Source organism: Oryctolagus cuniculus, chromosome 18 (assembly GCF_051225735.1).
Source record: "Oryctolagus cuniculus isolate XC-2025 breed Fujian yellow rabbit chromosome 18, ASM5122573v1, whole genome shotgun sequence".
NCBI lineage: Eukaryota > Metazoa > Chordata > Mammalia > Lagomorpha > Leporidae > Oryctolagus > Oryctolagus cuniculus.
Window position 1 is genome coordinate 69,763,191 of NC_142884.1, and position 21,144 is coordinate 69,784,334.

A 21,144-nucleotide genomic window follows, 5' to 3' on the forward strand; every position below is an offset into this window, starting at 1 on the left:
GGGCAACCGGGACAGAATCCGGCGCCCCGACCAGGACTAGAACCCAGTGTGCCGGCGCTGCAAGGCGGAGGATTAGCCTAGTGAGCCACAGCGCCGGCCTTAAAGACTGTTAAAATTTATTTATTCAAAAGGCAGAGCAACAACGACAGGAGAAACAGAGCTAAAGAGGGATCTCCCATCCACTGGCTCACACCCCAAATGCTCCTAACATCTGCGGACGGGCCAAGCCAAAGTCATGAAACTCCCTCCTGGTCTCCAATGTAGACGCAGGGACTCAGTACTTAAACCAGCACCTGCTACTTTCCCAGGTGCATCAGCAAGGAAGCTGAATGGGAAGAGGAGCAGACAGGACTCGAACTTGTGCTTTGATAGGGGATGCTAGGAAGCAGCAGCCTCATCTGCGGTGCCACATGCTGATCTCCATGGGCAGGATGCTATTCAGACAGATGCCCATAGTCCAGCCATTTTCCAGCCCTCCTTCCAGTTTAACAGGCAAGAACAGCTGCACGGCGACACGCTGTGACCCTGTCAGTGAAAGTCCTGGGGGTTTGCAGGAGAGCACTCACAAACAGATCTTTGTTAACCTCAACGCATTTTTTTTTCATCCTTCGCTATGCCCATCCTTCCTGTGCCTCAACAGGAAGCTAAGTGGATGTGTTTGGGAGACACATTTCTAAATGTATTTATCAAACTCAAAACCAGAAGGAAAATCTAGGTAGAAAGCACCCAAGTAAAGAGCAAAAATCATCCAAACAGAGAAGGGGCAGGGAGACATTGAAGTCGTTACTCAGGGGGAAAGTCGTTCTTAATTAGGACTTCACTGGAATTTTCTGAGCGTGAGAAAACCAAGTCTGAACTGAGTTTGGAGAACTCAGATTACCAAAAAAACCACTTTTATTTAGCAGCATTAACAGTAGGAGGTCATAAGTATATTCTTCAGCTTATGCCAAAGGTCCTAGCAAAATCTCAGGAAGTCTGTTTGAAAACCTACCTACAGCCTGAGCGTCTGTTTCATTTTCTAGTGTTCTCCTCCTTACCTCTGGGCTCTTTCCCCCACGCTATCTGAAGAACAGGTTTTCATTTCTCCCTAGCTGCCCTGTTGGAGTTTGATCACAGTTCTCCACGGCCATTGTTGTGAAAAGTGAGCCCCTCTCGTCTCAACTCCACGCTGGTGAAACACATCTGACATCTGGACCTCCGTTTGACGAGCACACATCTACTTCCTGCTGCGTACAAAGGAGCCTGCTGTCTGATGGGCACAGTTCAGGCCTCTGTTCACAACAAAACGAGCTGATTCTCATCCCACTAAGGAAGCAGCCACACCTGAGAGTGCGGACGTGCAAAGCACACTAGAAAACTGCTAGGTAACAGCAATGGTCCATGTTCAAATTCCCTGACAATAACAAATTCAGCTCCTAATTATAATAAAACTCCAAAATACCAAAATATAAATTATAGCCAGTTAATGGATGATATGTGGTTTTAATTCAGAAACTGGGGACTCTAAAAATTTATCCAAGTTACAACCTGGGTTACAAAACCCCACCCATGTGTATACACATGCACCAACTCCTATATTCTTTAAAGTAGTCACTTAGTAAGCAATATGCTTATTCCAATGCAGCTACTATTACTCAAAAAGTGCTTGAAAATTCTCTGTAGCAGTGTCTGCATCAGACAGATGCAGCAATGAATTTGTCTCACTACGCATCAGACAAATTCAGCAAATGCATTTGTCTCACTACACTCAGGTTTCTCAATCCTCATTTTAAATTCTATTCTCACAAAGGCAGACTGACTAACATCAACTAAAAGAATATTAAGTATATGAAGGGCACCAACTAAAAACCTACTCAGCACACGCATCAGAAGCTTTTCTCAACACTGGTATCCGACTGCATTCTGGAAGTTATGCCTTCATGGTTATTCCCTTCATATAAACAAGTAGCTGAAACAGACTACACTGCAATAAAACACCAGAAAAAATGCATGAAAAAGCAGACTATCAGTTAAATAACTTGCTTTCTATTTGTATACACAATGTGATACTTGTAGCTATTAAATGTTATTGTTTAAAATGATTGACATTAACAATAATTGGCCTTTGCTGGGCCCTTCTCAGACACTTCTCAGCTTTACACGATATGCATCCTATTTATTCCACCTGTTGCAGAAATAGTCATTCAAGGAATACAGTGAATCACCCAACCAGTCTTCATGTGCGGTGGTCAACCAACAAGCCACTCACTTGTGCCCCGATTCGTGAGCAATGGTGAAAGCAAGGCCAAGTCCTGTGTCTTCATTGATGGTACAGCTTCGGTACTTACTGCACATCCCACTGATGGGAGCAAATCCTATGGAAAAGATCAAGTCCAGATGTTAATCCATAGAGGGAACACACAGACATGCGATCGTTTTTTGCATCCCCAAAATGCTCACGCTGTTTTAGTTGAGTGCACTCATGTATTTCATATTTTTTTCTAAGAAAACGACAAGGGCACACTCATGTAGTTGCCTGTTGTGAAGGGAGAATATTCAAGTGTCTCACTGCATACTGTCTTGTTTTAGACATTTTCATCAACTGAGCCTCCTGGCAACCCTGTGAGATCAATATGAGTACTGTAATTCCCATTTTACATACAGGGTAATAAGCGATAGAAAATGTACAAATTTTATCCAAGTTTATTACTTGGGATAGAGCAATTGATACAATCATAGTTAAACCAATGTAACAAATGCGTAACAGCAGCACTGCATAGAAGAACATGCAAGTGTCTAAACAACACGTGCACATTAAATTCAACCTTCTCCTGTCACTCAAACGTGATAAACTGTCAAATGCCACCTGCTTCCAAAAGCTACCTCCTTCCAAGAGCAGTCATAAAATCATCTCAGCTAGCCCTTGATTCTATGTTGAATGACCTACGTATATGAATGTCTGTCTTTCTCTATCTGGGCCCCAATAATGAGAACAAGGATCAGCACCCACCTACCACTAAATACAAGCTTGTGATTGGGTTACACCCTCCCTCTAAGTGAGGACATCTGGGAAATCCCATCCCCAGGGTGGCAGCATTCTCATCTTGGTCATCATCCTCATTACTTAACAGAGGCTGCCAAACGCCACTCATATGTGCATGCATATAGCAATAGTCAAGGAAACCAAGAATCATGAAGGTCAATGAACTTGTTCAAGATCTCAGATCTTCAGATCTCAAGGTCTCAGCCATCAAATAACTGACACATCTGAAATTAAAGCCCATGCTCTTCGCATTAGGACGTAGTGTTTCAAGCAAGTGACCTAGGGGCTAGTGTTGTGGTGCAGCAGGTTAAGCTCCACCTGCAATGCCAGCATCCCATATGAATGCCAGTTCAAGCCCTGGCTACTCCACTTCTAATCCAGCTCCCTTCTAATGTGCAAAACCAGCAGAAGATGGCCCAAGTGCTCGGGCCCTTGCCACCTATATAGGAGACCCAGATAGATTTTTCAGACTCCCGGCTTCAGCCTGGCCTAGTCCTGGCTGTTGCAGCCATTTAGGGAATGTACCAGCAAGGGACAGTCTCTCTCTCTGTCCTTCCCTCTCTCTGTAACTGTGCCTTTCAAATACATACACCAATCCTTATAAAGAAAGTCAGTGAGCTACAGGATAGCTCAGAAGATTCTCGGTGTATGCTCGTTTTGGCAAGTCCCTCCTTACACGCTGGTCTCTGGTTGACTGAAAAAACTGCCTCTGTCTCAACCTTTTCAAACATCAACAATGCTCTGGCTTACTGGAAACCATCTGGCACGTTCCAAACTCGGGACACGAATGAAGTTCTGGCATCCCTGTGATAAATCGCTCTGACAGAACAACTCGGCAAATGGTTGCGTTTTCTCAAGACTGTACTTAATGGGCATTATTAAAACAAACTTCTCAGATGTAATAGAGACATCATGGAGAATCTGCAAAGCACCACAAATAGTATCAGTGGAAGCTCCAGTCTACCTGTATCTGCTATACCACAAGGGGCTAGAGAATGTTTTTGAGGCAGAGAGTGATGGGGCTCAGTCACTCCACCTTCTGTCAATCTCTCCTACCCACTTTCCCAGCAGTCTGGACCATGAGCTGTCTCAGCTGGCTGTGGCTTCCACTTCCTGGTTCTGCTTTGCCAGAAGCCAGGAACACTCGTGTGTGTGTGTGTGTGTTCTCTCTAGCTGCCTGTGCCCTGGCGCCGCTGAACTGAGAAGCTGCCACAGGGGCTGTCAAGCCTAACATTCACTATCTGGTCTTTTAGGGTCGACTGTGCTGACCTCTGATCTACACAAGTACCAACTCCTGAGAAAAACCGTTAAATTCCTGCTAGATACGATGGAATACACTAGAAAATGCAGGAGAGATATAACCAATACCATCCATACCCTCACTGCCTCCTAGAAGTTTACAAGTAACTTTCTCCAGGAGGGACTGCTACATGGTGGCAGGGTTTGGCACCTTTCTCTCCAGCTGTCTAGTTCAGTGGTCCGGATGCCAGTGGAACGAACTACAATTTGTCTAGTTCAACAAGGAAGTATCTCCCCCAACATAATCATGAATACCGTTACACAACGATATTCATTGGAGTGTATATTGACGGTACTCCACAATTTAAGTAGTACAAGAGTCTTTATTCAAGACTATCCAAGGGCTACCCACCCAGTAGCAAGTTTCCTTACTATGTTTTCATCCAGCAGGTTTGCGTGAAGGTATGTTCATACCATACCTAAAGTGTCACATGGTTCGTTCTTCCAGGAACAAATATCGAACCCCGTGAGGAGGATGGCATGGTCATGCCTCTTGCCATTCTTCCCGATCAGTGCAGACTGCCACTGGCAAAAGCTGTTCAGAGACTGGTCCGCATGGTGGTTGATCAGTAATCCTCCCTGTGGAAAACCCACATGAGTCAGAGTGCGAATCTGTCACCACCGTGAGAGCGATGAATCAGTCCACTGTACAGGCAAACACAGAAGCGTCATGCTTCTTGGGAAAAATGTTTGCCAACTCTTGAGACAACGAGGGGGGAAACAATCTATTTTAGGTAACTTCTCACACTGCTTAAAACAACTACAGTTTTCAGAGCTCAGTCTATGACCAACTGTGTACCTCTAACAGAAAGAATCAGACATCAGTTAGTAGTATATCTGCTTACTTCAACTGTTATCACAATCTAAGATGGTTAGAACTCTTAGAACATAGTAATAGGCCGGTGTGTGGCTCACTTGGTTAATCCTCTGCCTGCAGCGCTGGTGCCCCGGGTTCTCATCCCGGTTGGGGCGCCAGGTACTAGTCCCGGTTGCTCCTCTTCCAGTCCAGCTCTCTGGTGTGGCCTGGGAGGGCAGTGGAGGATGGTCTAGGTGCTTAGGTCCCTGCACCCGTATGGGAGACCAGGAGGAAGCAACTGGCTCTTGGCTTCGGATTGGCGCAGCGCCGGCCGTGGCAGCCGTTAGGAGAGTGAAGCAATGGAAGGAAGACCTTTCTCTCTGTCTCTCTCTCTCTCTCTCTCTCTCATTGTCTATAACTCTATAGTTATCATCTCTCTCACTGTCTATAACTATAGTACCACTGGCTTCACTGTCCTTGGACAATGTAGGAATACAAGAGGTAGGCTACAGACAGAAGTGTTTCCCAACCAATACATGCTCTTCGTATTTTCCTAAAATTCTCAGAATGATTGATCAAGTTTCTGGCCTCTGAAGTCTGCACACATGGGCAAGTAGATCAGTCTCTGTCTTGCCTTTGACTCCTTGTGTTTTGTGTTCCTTATTGGGATTGCAGACGAAGAGGACAAGCCTCAGGGGACTTAAAAATTGATTGGTAATCCCTGCCTCAGAAAAATACAATTGAAGCATCGAAATACTACAAAGCTGTAAGTGCCATGAAACATCACACTCAATTATAGGCTCCAGTTTTATAGTTTGCCCTGTGCCTGCATCTCGCACCTCACTGTAGTTAATTCAAGAGCAGTTCAATCTTTCTCCTTTATTCTCTATAGTTCCTAGGGTGATGCTGGGGCGACAGCAGATTCATGACAAGAATTTCTAATGACTTATTTTTTGTTTGTTTTCTAAATATCCTTCTATATCTACCTGCAATTACTCGGCATATCAAATTTGCAAAATCCAGCTAGTTCTGAGATCTGTGACCAAATGATCCTTCACTGTGAAATTTGTCTGTAAATGCTTAATATTATGTGCTATTATTGATAGACACATATACAAATTCTAGATACATTTATATATAAAAATTATTTTATGGTGTTGCAGTTTTACCATTTGATTACACAACCCTATTAGTATGCCCAGTTGAATATTCCTCATCTGAAATGCTTAGGACCCTAAGTGCTGAGGATCTGCAATGTTTTTTTGATCTCTGGAATACTTGCATGCACCTAATGAGATCATCCTGGAGATGAGATCCAAGTTAAATGCAAAGTTCATTTCTATTTCCTATATACCTTACACACACAGCCTGAAGCTAACTTTACACAGTGTATTCATTGTGCCTGCATTTTCACTCCAGTCTACCTTATGGGGTCAAGTGTAAAGTTTTCCATTTGTAGCACTGTGTTGGTGCTTAAGAAATGCTGGATTGTTGCATCAGGAGTGTTCCATAGAGTCCTTTCAAATTGCATTTGTAATGACTAAAGCACGGGTTGGTACACAGTGGGTGCTCAATGAATGTATCCCAAATGGCGACACGAATGAAGAAAACAATGAAGTTTGTCACTTACAGGTTCTTGTTCCAAAAGAATGAGGCTCACCACAACAATGTTGATGTCACTTCCAATGGTCCCATCTTTAAATAGACTGGAAACCTGTTGGACAAATGGAATAGAACCAAATTTTACAATTTTGTCAACTTCATGGAGCATGGCAAGAGACACAGAGTCTTTGTAAATACGTGGATTTCCATTTCACCAAACACACGAGCAGTTTCCTCAAAATTCAGGCCCCTCCCAAGAAGGCCACGTGACTGCATCTGAAATTCAACCCATGCAGGGATTCTACGCTTCTCGGTTTCCCTGCAGAGCCCGAAGGGTTCACAAGAGCCTCGCTTACCATGTTCATGACCGTCAGAATGTACGTCGTGACGTTCCCCTGGCCGTGCTTCTCCACCATCTTCTTATCTGCTACCACCAGGGTTTCCACATTCAGGCCCTTCTGTGACTTCCCAGCGGATCGCCTGGGTCGCCCGGAGCTCCCGTATTCGTCGAACCTCAGATAGGTGTCCTCTGTGGGAGGCTTGGGGGCATCTACAAGGACCGTAAGAGCATTTGGAAGGAAGGGCCATCAATAGATAAAGTCTAGGTTAGGGAGAGACAGCAATCTGAACCCGGGGAGGAGAGGAGCTATGCAACCCACAGTTTGCTAATCCACTACTAAGTGCTCATACGAGGCCAGACTTAGTACTCTGCACCTAGTACACAGGTGAGAGATTGTTTGATTTCTTTGATACATGCTTGGATGGATGGGTGGGTGGATGGATTCCGTAACTCAAAGATGCTCTGAAGAGTAAAAGAGAACAATCCATTTGGTAGAGTAGGTCAACAAAAAACAATTTTAGGGAGGGTCTTTAACACTTGATTTTATGTACAGTGTAACTCCTGCACAACACTGCCCAAGCCCTATGCTGTTTTTTCACTAGCACAAACTTAAACATAGCCCCGCCCAGTGAGCAAAAAGGACTCTTGCATCTGACACGGATGCAGTTATCAGAGTATCGGTGTGGTTAGGGATGACATGAAAACTCTATGAAACACTTTCTGTAACTGGTAAGGAGTGGGTGCCAACCGAACAGAATGCACACCGGCCACAGCCTTTGACCGAGGTCAGGGAGCCCTGCAGGACACCGTTAGCCGGGGGACAGAGCAAGTCCAAAGGGTCCTGGGAAGGAAAAGGGCATTTGGAAAGCTCTCGAAAGTACCTGCACACTAACTAGGACAGGAAGATGCTAGGACTGTAGCCACCGGTACAACTGTAATGCCAGCTCCCTACAGAGCACAAGGAGAAGGTCACAGCACTCGGAGTTAGGTTTAAAAATTCCAGCCGGCCAGGTATCTGGCTTGTGACCTTGAGTCTCAGTTTCATTACCCCTGGAAAGACTGTGACACTTACTTATAAGGGGGCTCTCAAAACGAGCTTTGACATCTCACATTAAATAAATATCATTACCCCCAAAACTATGTACTATTATATACACGTGTCAAATGGAGTACCCTAACGAGGACATGACATTTCAACAGCACCAAAAACGCCCACACAAATCACAGTTTCTGAAACACGGTCTTTCCCTGTTTCTCCTGATTAACAGGACAGGGGCCCGGATCCCCCTTCTACACGAGAGCCCTCCTTAGCCTGTGCTGTCTGGTCGGGAAGCCACCTGCCACTCACGTCTACACAGTCTGCAGAGCACGTCTGGGACAACAGGAGGAAGGAGGTTTTACTTTTACTTTTTAAACAGCAGTCATTAATACAGTTAGTGAAAACCTTACGAGTGTGCTTGAGACAATGTGAGTATGTAAATCAAATTCTTTGATCTTAAGTTTTACAAAATCTAGACACAGATCAGTTTTCCTGATGAAAACTTATCACCTGAACTGAAATTGTACTGAAGTAGGGGCCGGTGCCAGGGCACAGTAGATTAATCTTCTGCCTGCGGCATTGGCATCCCATATGGACACTGGTTCTAATCCTGGCTGCTCCACTTCCAGTTTGGCTCTCTGCTATGCCCTAGGAAAGCAGTGGAAGATGGCCCAAGTCCTTGGACCCCTGCACCCACGTGGGAGACTCAGAACAAGCTCCTGGCTCCAGATTGGTGCAGCCCCAGCCATTGTGGGTATTTGGGGAGAGAAGCAAAGGAAGGAAGATCTTTCTCTCTGTCTCTCCCTCTCACTGTCTGTAACTCTAACTCTCAAAATAAATAAAATCTTTAAAAAAAAAAAAAGAAATTGTACTGTAAGAAAATTCTAGATTTCCAAAACTTACCATGGACAGAATATAAAAGCCTCTACTAATAATGTTGCATCAATTACATGTTGAAATGATACTATTTCCTTTCTACTGATTTACATAAAATGCTATTAAAATTCATCCATCCATTTGTTTAAGCCATGTTTTGATGTGGCTGTGAACAACCTAACATTACATCTGGGGCTTGTGTTGTATTTTCACTGGGCATTCTGACTTACAAAGGCAGCAGCTGTGCCCGGGTCACAAGTCACACCCAAGGGCACTGGACTTCACTGCCCGCTCCTCTCTGGAGCATCTTGCCTTCACGTGCTCCGAACACCCAGCCGGACACCTGGGCACTGACCCAGACGCAATCATCATGAGTCCGCATACTCTGCCCACAAGCACAGAAATGAAGCCCGGGACCCAAAGAGCCATGGAGGAAACTGTGCCGAGGCCTTTCCTAGTTTACCAGAGAAAACCAGCTCCTCCCGCATCAGCCTGACGGGGCCAGCGCCCATCCACCTCCAGGACACCACTGTGGTAGGGACTGCGGCAGCCCCATTCTACCCTGCCGAGCCCCCAGCGGCGCTCGAGACAGCCCGGCGAGGCCCACACCAGAACAGAACAAGAGAAAGTTTCCTTACATACATTTCTTGCGTCGTCCACAAAAATGCTGCTTTTGCAGCCTTCGAGGGTGGTGCCGTGTTTCTTGACTCTGAGAGGTGTGGGGACCGTGACCGTGACCTGGGGAGGGACCAGGGCGATTCCAGCCGGAGCCCGGGGGGCCGCGATAGCGCTGGACCGTCTCCTCCGCTGTCCTCTTGTACAGTACATGGGGATGGTGACCTGCTGGGGGGCTGTAGTTGTGTTCCTGAGCCAGCAGCTGAGGTAACGGCGAGATGAGGAATTCATTCTGTCGTGTCCTGATGAGACCCGACTACAAAGCCAAACACAGAGACAGCGTTCAGGATTCCTGCTCCCTGACTGTTCAGGTCTCGTTTGCAGCCCTGTGCACTGACTACTTCCCAGGTGCAGGCACTGTGCCGAGTGCTGCCCATGCACCTCTTGCTTGTAGCTGCACCATTACCTGTTGGTGTCACTATCACGCCCGTTTTACAGAAGGGAAGACTGAGGCTGAGAGACTAACTGTGAAAGCGGGTAGTGGCGCCCAGAGTTTTTGCCCTTCAAGAGCAGGGCTTTTCTCTACTCGGCTACAGAGTCACTGGGAAAACACTGCACTGATGGCTGAACATTAAAGCACCTTACCCTCGGAGGATTTGTAGGGTAGTGAGTGAAACAAAGTTGGCCCACCTGGATTTCACATAAACCCTACATCCGAGGACTAGCATAGATGGCCAGGAAGGCGTGAGGGGTTCCCTCTAAGCCGGGGTCTGATATCGCAAACCTGCACTGTATGCACACTGCACATAGCGCACTGTACTCTCACCTCTGGACACAGAGCCCCTGGGCATCCAGGCCCTGCTCTACAAAGCATGGTCAGCAAGCCAGCGGCTTCAGCTCACTCAGAATCAGAATCTGCATTCTATTAAAGGCCGTGAAAGACTTGCATGCCTCTTACCATTTGAGAATCGTTGATATAGCTCAGTATTTGAAAACTCTGTTGTGGGGTTCACACTGTGGCACAGTAGGTAAAGCCTTTGCCAGCAGTGCTGGGACCCCACATGGGCACCAGTTTGAGTCCCAGCTGCTCCTCTTCCATTTCACCTCTGTGCTAATGGCCTGGGAAATCAGTGGAAAATGGCCCAAGTGCTTGGCCCCTGCACCTGCCTAGGAGACTCAGAATAAGCTCCTGGCTTCGCATCAGCATAGCTCCAGCCATTGTGACTGGGGAGTGAGTGAGCCAGCAGATGGAAGACCATTCTCCCTGTCTCTGTCATTCTGCCTCTCAAATAAATAAATCCTTAAGAAAAAAAAAAAAGCTTTGTTGTACATTAGATTCACCCAAGGATGTTAAACACACACTTGCCCAGGAAGAATCCCATTCCATTAAAAGTAGACAATCTATGTGGCTGATACATCAAACTTTCTTAACCACCCCCAGGATTATCATAACGGATACACACACATGTGAACCACTGCTCTGGGCCAGAGCTTCTTCCAATGGAGAGATTTCTTCCTGCTCTGACCACCTTAAACAGGGAGACAACACAACCGCTGCTCAAGTCCTCCACACACTCTGCACCACAGCAATTTAGATGGCTGGTGATGGCAGTGATTGATTCAGTATTTATGGAGGTCCAGCTGAGAGCCAGGCACTCAGATCAGGGAAGGCAAGAGCAGTGAGCTAGATATACACGGTGTATGTGTACGGTTCACTGGGAAGACCCAGGCACCTGCCAGGATGGGGCACAATGCTAAGTGGGGTGTTGAAGCCATGGAAACGTAAGTGGATGAACGGCATCAGAGGGGCTTCCTCGGCCTTATTTCAGCTCCAGGTTGGGGTTCACTTGCTCACTTCTGGATGGAGACCCAGAGCGCACAGTTTGGTTCTGATTTTCCTGTCGCTGCATGCACCTCTTGTCTTCTGAGAGACTATCTTGCCAGCTGTGACGTGGACATCTACATTGGTATCTGGAGCCTGGGCACAGGAACAGGTGACTTTCCTTTCTCCAGGCACATGTCGTGTACCCCAAGTCTTGGCCCTGCCCTAGACACCGGTGTAAACACAGAAGGTACACAGCAGGCAAATCAAACAGCACATGGGCTCACGGAAGTGATGGAAAAAGAGAAGTTACAGGCAAGATTAAAAAAAAAAAAAGTCCAGATTCTACCATTCCTGGAGATCCTGTCCACCTGTCCCCTGGATGTAACTCTGAGGAGCCCACCTTCCCCAGCCCATCCTGGTCGTGCGGGGGGACCCGCCTCCTGTCCTCTCCAACACAGTCCTCCCCTGCCAGCCAGAGTCCCCGTCCAACATAAGTGAGTTCGGACTATGCACTCTGGTGTTCGTCTCTCTTCCTGGCCCTCAAATCCCTGTGTAACCCGCTCCCTGCTGACCCTGCCAGATTTACCGGTTCCCCCCCACCCCCGACACCACGCCCAACAGGATGCCACACCCACTTTGTGAACCTCCGTCCTTGAGGACTTGGCTCATGCTCCTCCTTTTCCCTGAAGGCACCTCCCACCGGCTTGCTTGGCTTTGCGGGTGCTCAACGCCGACATCTCAGCTGAAATCTCACCTGCTCAGCACCCACGGCAAACCCCCCTTCCCGGTTTCACAATGCTCATGAGCCACAGTGTGTTGGCCTCATGCCTATCTCCATAGAAGGCAAAACAGGGGCTGGCACTGTGGCATAGCTGGTAAAGCCTGCAGTGCCAGCATCCCATGTGGATGCCAGTTTGTGTTCCAGCTGCTCCACTTCCAATCCAGCTCTCTGCTATGGCCTGGGAAAGCAGTAGAAGATGGCCCAAGTTTTTGGGCCTCTGCACCCACGTGGGAGACCCAGAAGAAGCTCCTGGCTCCAGATTGGAACAGCTCCAGCCACTGTGGCCAATTAGGAAGTGAACCAGCAGATGGAAGATCTCTCTGAGCCGGCACCATGGCTCACTAGGCCAATCCTCCGCCTATGGCACCAGCACCCCGGGTTCTAGTCCCAGTTGGGGTGCCGGATTCTGTCCCAGTTGCCCCTCTTCCAGGCCAGCTCTCTGCTGTGGCCAGGGAGTGCAGTGGAGGATGGCCCAGGTGCTTGGGCCCTGCACCTGCATGGGAGACCAGGAGAAGCACCTGGCTCCTGGCTTCGGATCAGCACGGTGCGCTGGCCGCAGCGCGCCGGCCACGGCGGCCATTGGAGGGTGAACCAACGGCAAAGGAAGACCTTTCTCTCTGTCTCTCTCTCTCTCACTGTCCACTCTGCCTGTCAAAAAAATAAATAAATAAAAGAAAAAGATGATCTCTCTCTCTCTCTGCCTCTCCTCCTCTCTCTGTGTAACTCTTTCAAATAAGTAAATCTTTAAGAAAGGAAAAACAAGATGTGCCCCTCTCCTCCCACCACCTCGGACATACAATTGCAATGCACACTTGTTGAGGGCAGGGGCTACACTGGTAACTTGGCACGTGCCACCTCGTATCTGCCTCTTAGTCTACAGACACACAGCAGGACAGAGGGGTGCTGGGGGCTGGCCAACATCAGAGCCCGAAAGCAGAGTCTGGAAATGACAAGTTCAAGGTGGCCGATTTCAGGTGTGAAGTCAAGAGTATTCCATGCAGGAGTTCACAGTTACCTGTCAGATAGAACTGGGGTTGGGAGTGGGCATCTGGCACAGTGGCCAAGCTGCCCCCTGGGACACGAGTGCCTGATTTCCATGCTGGCTCCACTGCTCCCTTCCAGCTTCCTCCCTAATGCACATCCTGGGTGGCGACAGGTGATGCTGGAGTCCTTGGTTTCCTGCCAAGGACGAGGGAGACCTGGATTCAGCTCCAGGCTCCTGGCTGGGGCCTGGCCCAACCGTGGCTGTTACGTGGGGATCTGGGGAGTCCAACAGTGGACTAACAGTCCTACCTGACTGCCTCTCTACCTTGGAAAATGAAATGAGAATAAAAAAAATTAAAAATAAAAAAACTGCATGCAGACAAAAGACACCTACTTGCAGGCTCCCATAGAGTCAGCACTTAGAGAAAGTAGTGAATTAGTCTTGAAAGCCCTCCAGCCTTATTAACTTCCTCACTGAGCTCAACTAACCAGACGAACAGGTTTGCAAATTCTCTGTTTTCTGTTTCATCAAAACTGCAGGCTTCCCAACACCTGGTAGAAGCTTCGGTATTGAGAAAGCAATGAAGAAACTAATGCTCATCCCCTCTGGGTGCAAACACTCCGGCCCCACACCGTCCTGTCTCACTGTTTACAGTAGGACAAGCATCTAGAGAAATCATTTCACTGAGACAAAGTTTTCTTTTCCTGGTTTCAGTTGATGAAAAAGCCTGGAATCTGACAGAATGAGTATGTTTTACAGCTTAAAAATAAAACCCAGTGCATCCAAAAGCAGTCATCTGTTTATTCACGGCGTGCGTGAAACGTTGTGAGCTGCCAGACACGTGCAGCTCTTGGCCGAATCCCATGAGGCTGTGCTCCAGTGTGGCCTCCCATCAAATGGGGGCAGTGGGGATGGAGAAAGTCAGGCTCACATGTGGAAGCAGACACGGTATGAAGACTCAGGTTGGCGTTTAACAGGAGACAGTAACCAAAGTAGGCAAAGTCAGTGCACGGTCACAGAACACAGGACAAGCGCTTTCACGGAGACTGGAAGTCCACTCCTGGTTCCTGCAGGGAAAGTCTAGACAGAGCTCGGAAAGCGATGGCTCAGAATTAAGGAGGAGAAAAGATGGCAGGAGTTGGAACAAAGCCCAGACTCCTGTAGAAGCAGAAGAAAAGGCCGGCTCTGTAATGCAGTGGGTTAAGCCGCCATTGTCAGAGCCAGGACCCCATATGAGTGCCGGTTTGAGTCCTGGCTGCTCCACTTCCCTTCCAGCTCCTTGCTGGTGGCCTGGCAAAGCAGCAGATGACCAAGAACTTGGGCCCCTGCACCCATGTGGGAGACCTGCAAGAAGGTCCTGGCTCCTGGCTTTGGCCTGGCCCAACCGTGGCCACTGCAGCTGTTTGGAGAGTGAACCAGTGGATGAGAGATCTCTTTTTCTCTCTCTTTCCTTTGTTCTAACTCTGCCTTTCAGAGAAACAAATAATAAATCTTAAAAAAAAAAAAAAGAAGAAATTCGAGACCATCCTTGTGTTCCCATAGAGAAGAGGAAGGTCTCCACGTCCACCAACGTGATGACATGAGGACAGTGGAGCAGCTGCCCCCAACTCCCCTTTCCCTTAAGCCAGGGATACAGACCTGCGTGGTGCCCCCTACAGGACGCTGTGCAGAAGGGCTGGCTCATAAGGAATCTTCCCTCATTAATATTCCACCTTTCTCAGTTTTAAAGACTAAGAAACTGAGTGATATGATTTAGCTACTAACCTTAGAAACAAAATAGATACTCGACAAGAGTCAATTTTCTTTTCAGATATTTTATGATTTTACATTCTAAAAGAGAAAATAAAATGTCTTATTGGTTAGCAGTATTTTTCCTATTTTGGATTTCAATGGCAGAAGTAATTCTCAAAGGACTCTCATCAAATAGAAAACATACTTGATGGAATGCCACTTAATTTTCCTTTAAAAGGGTCCTCCCTTTAAGTCATATTTCCATTTCAACGAAAACCTTAGATTTAACAGGAAAAGAAAGACGGAAGTTTTCAGAAATACCTGACAAATTCAGCAGTGGCCTGAGTGCACAATTCATTTTTATGCACTTGATCTTAGCCAAAAGGCCAAGAAGTGAGACACAATTCATTTTAAAAAGTTCAATGTAGGGGCCGGCGCTGTGGTGCAGTGGTTTCATCCATCCCATATGGGTGCCGGTTCTGGTCCCCACTGCTTCTCTTCCAACCCAGCTCTCTGCTATGGCCTAGGAAAGCAGTGGAAGATGGCCCAAGTCCTTGGTCCCCTGCACCCACATAGGAGACCCAGAAGAAGCTCCTGGCTCCAGATCAGAACAACTCCAGCCATTGCAGCCATCTGGGGAGTGAACCAGCAGATGGAAGACATCTCCCTCCCTCCTTCCCTCCCTCTCCTTCTCTCTCTCTCTGTCTCACTGTAACTCTGCCTCTCAAATAAATAAATAAAATCTTTAAAAAAAGTTCAATGTGGACAACCTCAAAGATCAATGATAATTAGAGTAAGATACAAGCTACCTGAAGGGAAGAATCTTGCCTCAAAGGATGTGATCCCAATACTTACATCTATTATATAACCCAAAAAATGAGGCTTAATGTTCTGATACAATTGAACAGGACTTCAAATGGAATTGCATCAATAAATATTAAGGAAATTTCTTAAAATAAGAATAATAAAAAGAGCATTATTCAACAAGGTACAACAAAGTAATCCCCAGTAGGCTGGCTAAAAAATACTGGCAAAGGCATATGTTTACAGTAATCATAAGGAAATGATATTTTACTTTTTGAAATCTACAACTTAAAAATGCAATTATTTCACTTTAACAGGTTGAAGTGAAATGAACACTATGAGAAACGGTGACTTGATCAGCCCTCACCCTGACTGTTGATGAGCAGCTTAATATGTTATCCCTCTTAGTATTTTTTTTGTTTGTTCTACTTAATACTTTTGGTTGAATACTGTAATCAATACACAATTCTTCTTAAGTGCTGAAACTTAACTGAAAAGTGATTGCTGTTAAATATAAGAGTGGGAATAAGAGAGGGAAGAGATGTGCAATTCGGGACATGCTCAAGCTGACTTACCTCAAACAGTAGAGTTAGAAACATACCAGGGGATTCAAATTCAATCCCATCGAGGTGGCATGTACCAATGCCATCTCACTAGTCCCAGTGATCAATTTCTGTTCACAATTGATCATAATGATAGGACTAAGAACCAAAGGGATCACATAAACAAGAATAGTGTCTGCAAATACTAGCTGATAGAATCAAAAAGGGAGAGAATGATCCAACATGGGAAGTGAGATACACAGCAGACCCATAGAATGGCAAATGTCCTAACAGCACTCTGGCCTCATAATCAGCCCTTAAGGCATGCGGATCTGGCTGAAATGCCCATGAGAGTATTTCAGGCATGGAAATCCAAGACACTCTGGGGGAAAAAAAAAAACCTAAATGAAAGATCTCCACGAGTGAGATCCCAGTGGAAAGAATGGGTCATCAAAGAAGGAGGTACCTTTCTCTGAAGGGAGGAGAGAACTTCCACTTTGACCATGGCCTTGTCTAAAAATGATCAGAGTCAGTGAACTCACGGGGCTTCCATAGCCTTGGCAACTCAGGACAAGAGCCTAGGGTGATTACTGAGGCCATAAACAAGAGTGTCAATTTGTTAAGTCAACAACAGGAGTCACTGTGCACTTACTCCTCATGTAGGATCTTTGTCCTTAGTGTGCTGTACATTGAGATCTAATGCTATAACTAGTACTCAAACAGTATTTTTCACTTTATGTTTCTGTGTGGGAGCAAACTGTTGAAATCTTTACTTAATGTATGCTAAACTGATCTTCTGTATATAAAGAGAAACGAAAATGAATCTTGATATGAATGTTAGGGGAGAGGGAGTGGATAAGGGGAGGGTTGTGGGTTGGAGGGACGTTATGGGGGGGAAGCCATTGTAATCAATATTCTGTACTTTGGAAATTTATATTCATTAAATAAAAGTTAAAAAAATGCAAATATTATCAGTGAAAATCCTTTTTAAAAATGCTATTGAATGCAAACAATAACACTGAAGAACACATCATTGATTGGTTGCTTGACACACAAAGTTGTAAGGAACAAACTGCAAGGACAATCTCAGAATCACCACAAGGATTCAGAAGATGTAGGCAACAGGAAACAGAGACCGACGGCACAGGGTGAGTGCGGGGAGGACAGCAACCAGAGAAACCGAAGACTAAGAAGAAAAAGCTGCGCAAGACGTTATGTGAGGAAAACCAACGCAGAAGGAGGCTTCAGGATTGCATGGGACAGACGCAAGCGTCGTGAGCACCGGGCACCATTCTCCAGATGCCACTTGGGACACTCGCAGCCCACAGGGGAGCGACTGGTTCCAACCCACCTCCTGCTGAGCAGACCCTGGGAGGCAGCGAGGGACGGCTCGAGTCCGCGGGTCCCTGCCACCCGTGAGGAAGACCCAGACTGCACTTCCGGCTCTGACCTGGCCCAGTCCTCCCTGTTGCAGACGTCTGGGGAGTGAACCAGAAGACGGAAGATCCCTCTCTGCCTTTCAGTAAAAATGAAAACAAAATTTTTTAAAAAAGAAAAATCACCATTGTACAATGGAATGGCGCAAAGCATTAAGGGAAATGCTTAACAGGGAGGAAGCCGCCTGGGAGGAAAATTTTAATTTTGCTGCCAGCTAGCTGGGCTCAAGACTTCTGAACTGTTTGGTGTTTTTGTTTGTTTGTTTGTTTGTTTTGGCCATCTGTGAAATAAGAATAGAAATACCCTAGCCTGGGTTTTCCAAAGGTCAAGTGGGTTTTTATGCATCAAGGTGTTGAGTCGTGAATGTCCCAGAAAATCTTACACTGACAAACACAGCCAGAGGGGCCTTTACAAAGAAAATTAGCAACCTGGGATGCTCTACAGCTGCTTCCCAAGTCCCAGGTGAGAGCGGGAGGAGGCACTGACATCACTCATCAGGTGGAGGGCACAAAACCAGCGCCCTCCTCCCGGGCCAGCCACAAGCTCGCAGCTCTCCAGAGAGGGCTTGAGCATCACACACAGGAACAGGGGTGTGTGGGCATCACCATCTGCAGGTGCACAGACGGTTCACGGACAACCTGGAAGGCTCCGAATCAGGGACACCCGCTCTGGAAATAAATGGGTGATCCAGATTTCCTTTTACTGTCACAGAGACAAAAAACACCTCTCACTTTTTGGAGGAAAAAAAAAACAAATGTCTATTTCAACAAAAGCTTAGCACTTGCCACTCATCCCCCCAGTACCAATCTGACCAGGCACAGGACTTCCTACACCAATGTCACGTAGTGGGGATGGATGTCTGTAGAGTCGGAGACGCATGAAGTTCCTGCAGAATGCTGGCCGGCGCGGTGAGCCCCAGCGGGGGCAGGGCCGGCGGTGCTCCGAGTGGGTCACATGCACAAAGTGCTGGTTCTGTGGCGCTGCAATGCCCTCCTGCTGCGTCCCCACCTCCCGGCCGAGTTCCCAAACCTCTCTCATCTTCAGGTCATGATCTATAAAATGGGACTAACAGAAGCACTTGTCTTGGAGGAGTTTTAGAGCATTAAGGAAGCTAAAATTTTCTTTCTAAAGATATATTTTGCAAGTCAGAGAGAGAGAGAGAGAGAGAGAGAGAGAGAGAGAAATGGGCGCACGCGTGCAAGAGAGAGCGTACCAGCACTCTTCCATCCACTAGTTCATTCCCCAGATAGCTACAATGGCCCAGTGCTAGGCCATGCTGAAGCCAGAAGGCTCATCCCAGTCTCCCATGTGGATGACAGGGGCCCAAACACTGGGGCCATCTTCTGCTGCTTTCCCAGGCCACGAGCACGGAGCAGGATCAGAAGTGGAGCAGCTGGGACATGAACCAGTGCCCATATGGGATGCTGGCATCACAGGCAGTGGCTTAACCCACTGCACCACAACACTGGCCCCAAGTTAATACTTTTAAAGAGCTAAAACAGTGCTTGGCACAGAGAAAACACTCAATACACATGTATTATATTTAATTACTTCAAGGAACGAAAGCAAAGAGGTCAGCCTTTCCCTTTTAAAAAATATTTTAAGTTGTTATTTATTTTCATTTTATTTAAAAGGGAAAGAGTTGGAAAGAGAGAGGTGGGAGGAAGGAGAGAACTTCTATTTGTTGGCTCATTTCTCAGATGCTCCAATAGCCAGGGCTGGGCCAGGCCAAAACGGGGAGCCTGGAACTCAATCCAGTTCTCCCGCTTAGGTGGCAAGGACCCAAGTACTCACACCCTCACCTGCTTCCTGCCAAGGTGCGCGTGAGCAAGACACTGTAATTGGAAGCAGAGGCAGGACTTGAACCCAGGCGCACCGACACATGGCGTGGATCCACGTGGATCTTAACTGCTGCACCAAATGCCAGCCCCACCTTGTCTAACAGTGTGTTTATGTCACAAATCGTCCCTTCACCTGAACCTAAAATACTGGGTAGTGGCATCAATGAGCAACACAGCCATGCAAGTGTTACAAACGTAGCTGACAGGAGAAAAAGAGTTGATTTACCCACAATCACAGGTTTTAGTGGGGACGGGAAACAGGGGCACCAGGTGGACAGGAAATTGCCAGGCTGCTCCTCTCACGGGCCTCTTCCTTGGGCCTGTAACTCTGCTCCCATGAAGCTCCTAGATTGCAACACCTGATCCCCCTAATCCCAGCTTTTCCATTCTGCAGCCCCAGACTCTCATCTGTCTGTTCGACTCAAAGAGGCAGAGCGTTGCTTTCCGTGTGGCCGCCACTGTGGGGGAAAGGATGGCTTAATTTTTAAATTTCCTGTTGACATGACAATGGTACATTTTAGGGGGTACAACGTGAAAATTTATTACATGTATAATAAAATCAGGGAAATTGTCACTTTCATGCACTTAAACATTTATCATTTCTTTGTGCTGAAACATTTAAACTGCTCTCCTGGAGTTTTTGATAAGATTTATTGATAAGCTGCTATGAAGTAAAGTTACCCTGGAGATCATGGAACATACTCCTCCTATAACTGCATTTGGGTATCCATCAGTCAATGTCTGTGTCCTCCCCTCCATCACTCCCATCCTTCCTATGCTCTCATGGCCATTATTTTATTCTCTGCTTCTAGAAAAAGCAACTTATTTCAGATGGTGGGAAAATCCAGTATTTGTCTTTCTGTGCCTGGTTTGTTTCATTTAACATAATGTCCTCCAGCACATTGTAGGATTTCAATGTCTTCTATGCTTGAATTATATTCATTGTGTGTGTGTGTGCGTGTGTGTGTTTCGTTTTGAAAGGGCTGCTTTGGACCAGCCTCAAAAACTAAACGGATGGTTACTGCAGGGACAAACAAAGCCAGGGACTTGCTGGAGAAGATGGCAGCATGGAGTGTAATGACCACGAACTGGAGCTCCTGTCATAAGCTGTCCATCAGCTGGATGGAGCAGGTGAGGGGCAACCCCTTCCCTCCAAGCCCATCCACAGAGGTTCACCGAGGACTCTGCCTATGGTTCATGCAGCTGCACCACGCACCAAAGTGATTGATCCAGGTGACTCTTGGCCTTGGGGAAGTAGGCAGAGTCTCTGCACACCCTCACTTGGACTGTTCACAGTTAGTTCCAACACTCCATGAAGCTTGGGGAAGCACAGGCAGAGTCTCTATACACCCTCGCTTGGACTGTTCAGTTAATGCAAACACTCCATGAAGCTCAGAATGAGTTATCCTTTCTTCTCCCATCTCTAACCAAATCCAGTTAAAAACCAGATTAGCTATCGTGGCTCTGACTTATGACACTAAGATGAATAGATTCAATCTCTCTTCTCAAACACTTAAACTGCAACCGTGACACCGATATAGATTATGGCCTCTATGGCTCTTGACAGACACTAACATGCTGCTGAAATTTATTTAGTTAATATTTCTAT

General features: G+C 46.8%; 1 protein-coding gene across 10 annotated transcripts in view; it reads right to left on the minus strand.

Moving 5' to 3' along the window:
- Positions 1-21,144, minus strand: part of ADAMTS18 (ADAM metallopeptidase with thrombospondin type 1 motif 18) — a 157,602-nt gene that overhangs the window by 75,676 nt on the left and 60,782 nt on the right. For 8 of the 10 annotated variants that reach the window (XR_016224854.1, XM_089319367.1, XM_051847029.3 and 5 more), the window contains 5 exons: positions 9,617-9,905; positions 7,076-7,269; positions 6,748-6,831; positions 4,741-4,900; positions 2,249-2,354 (listed from right to left, as the gene is read on the minus strand). Coding sequence is in view for 9 of the 10 variants with exons in the window: in XM_089319367.1 (XP_089175493.1) it covers positions 2,249-2,354; positions 4,741-4,900; positions 6,748-6,831; positions 7,076-7,269; positions 9,617-9,905 (833 nt within the window). In the remaining variant the exon portion in view is untranslated. Of the gene's footprint in view, positions 1-2,248; positions 2,355-4,740; positions 4,901-6,747; positions 6,832-7,075; positions 7,270-9,612; positions 9,906-21,144 lie in introns of all 10 variants that reach the window. The other 2 variants (XM_089319369.1, XM_089319370.1) reach the window with 1 other exon arrangement.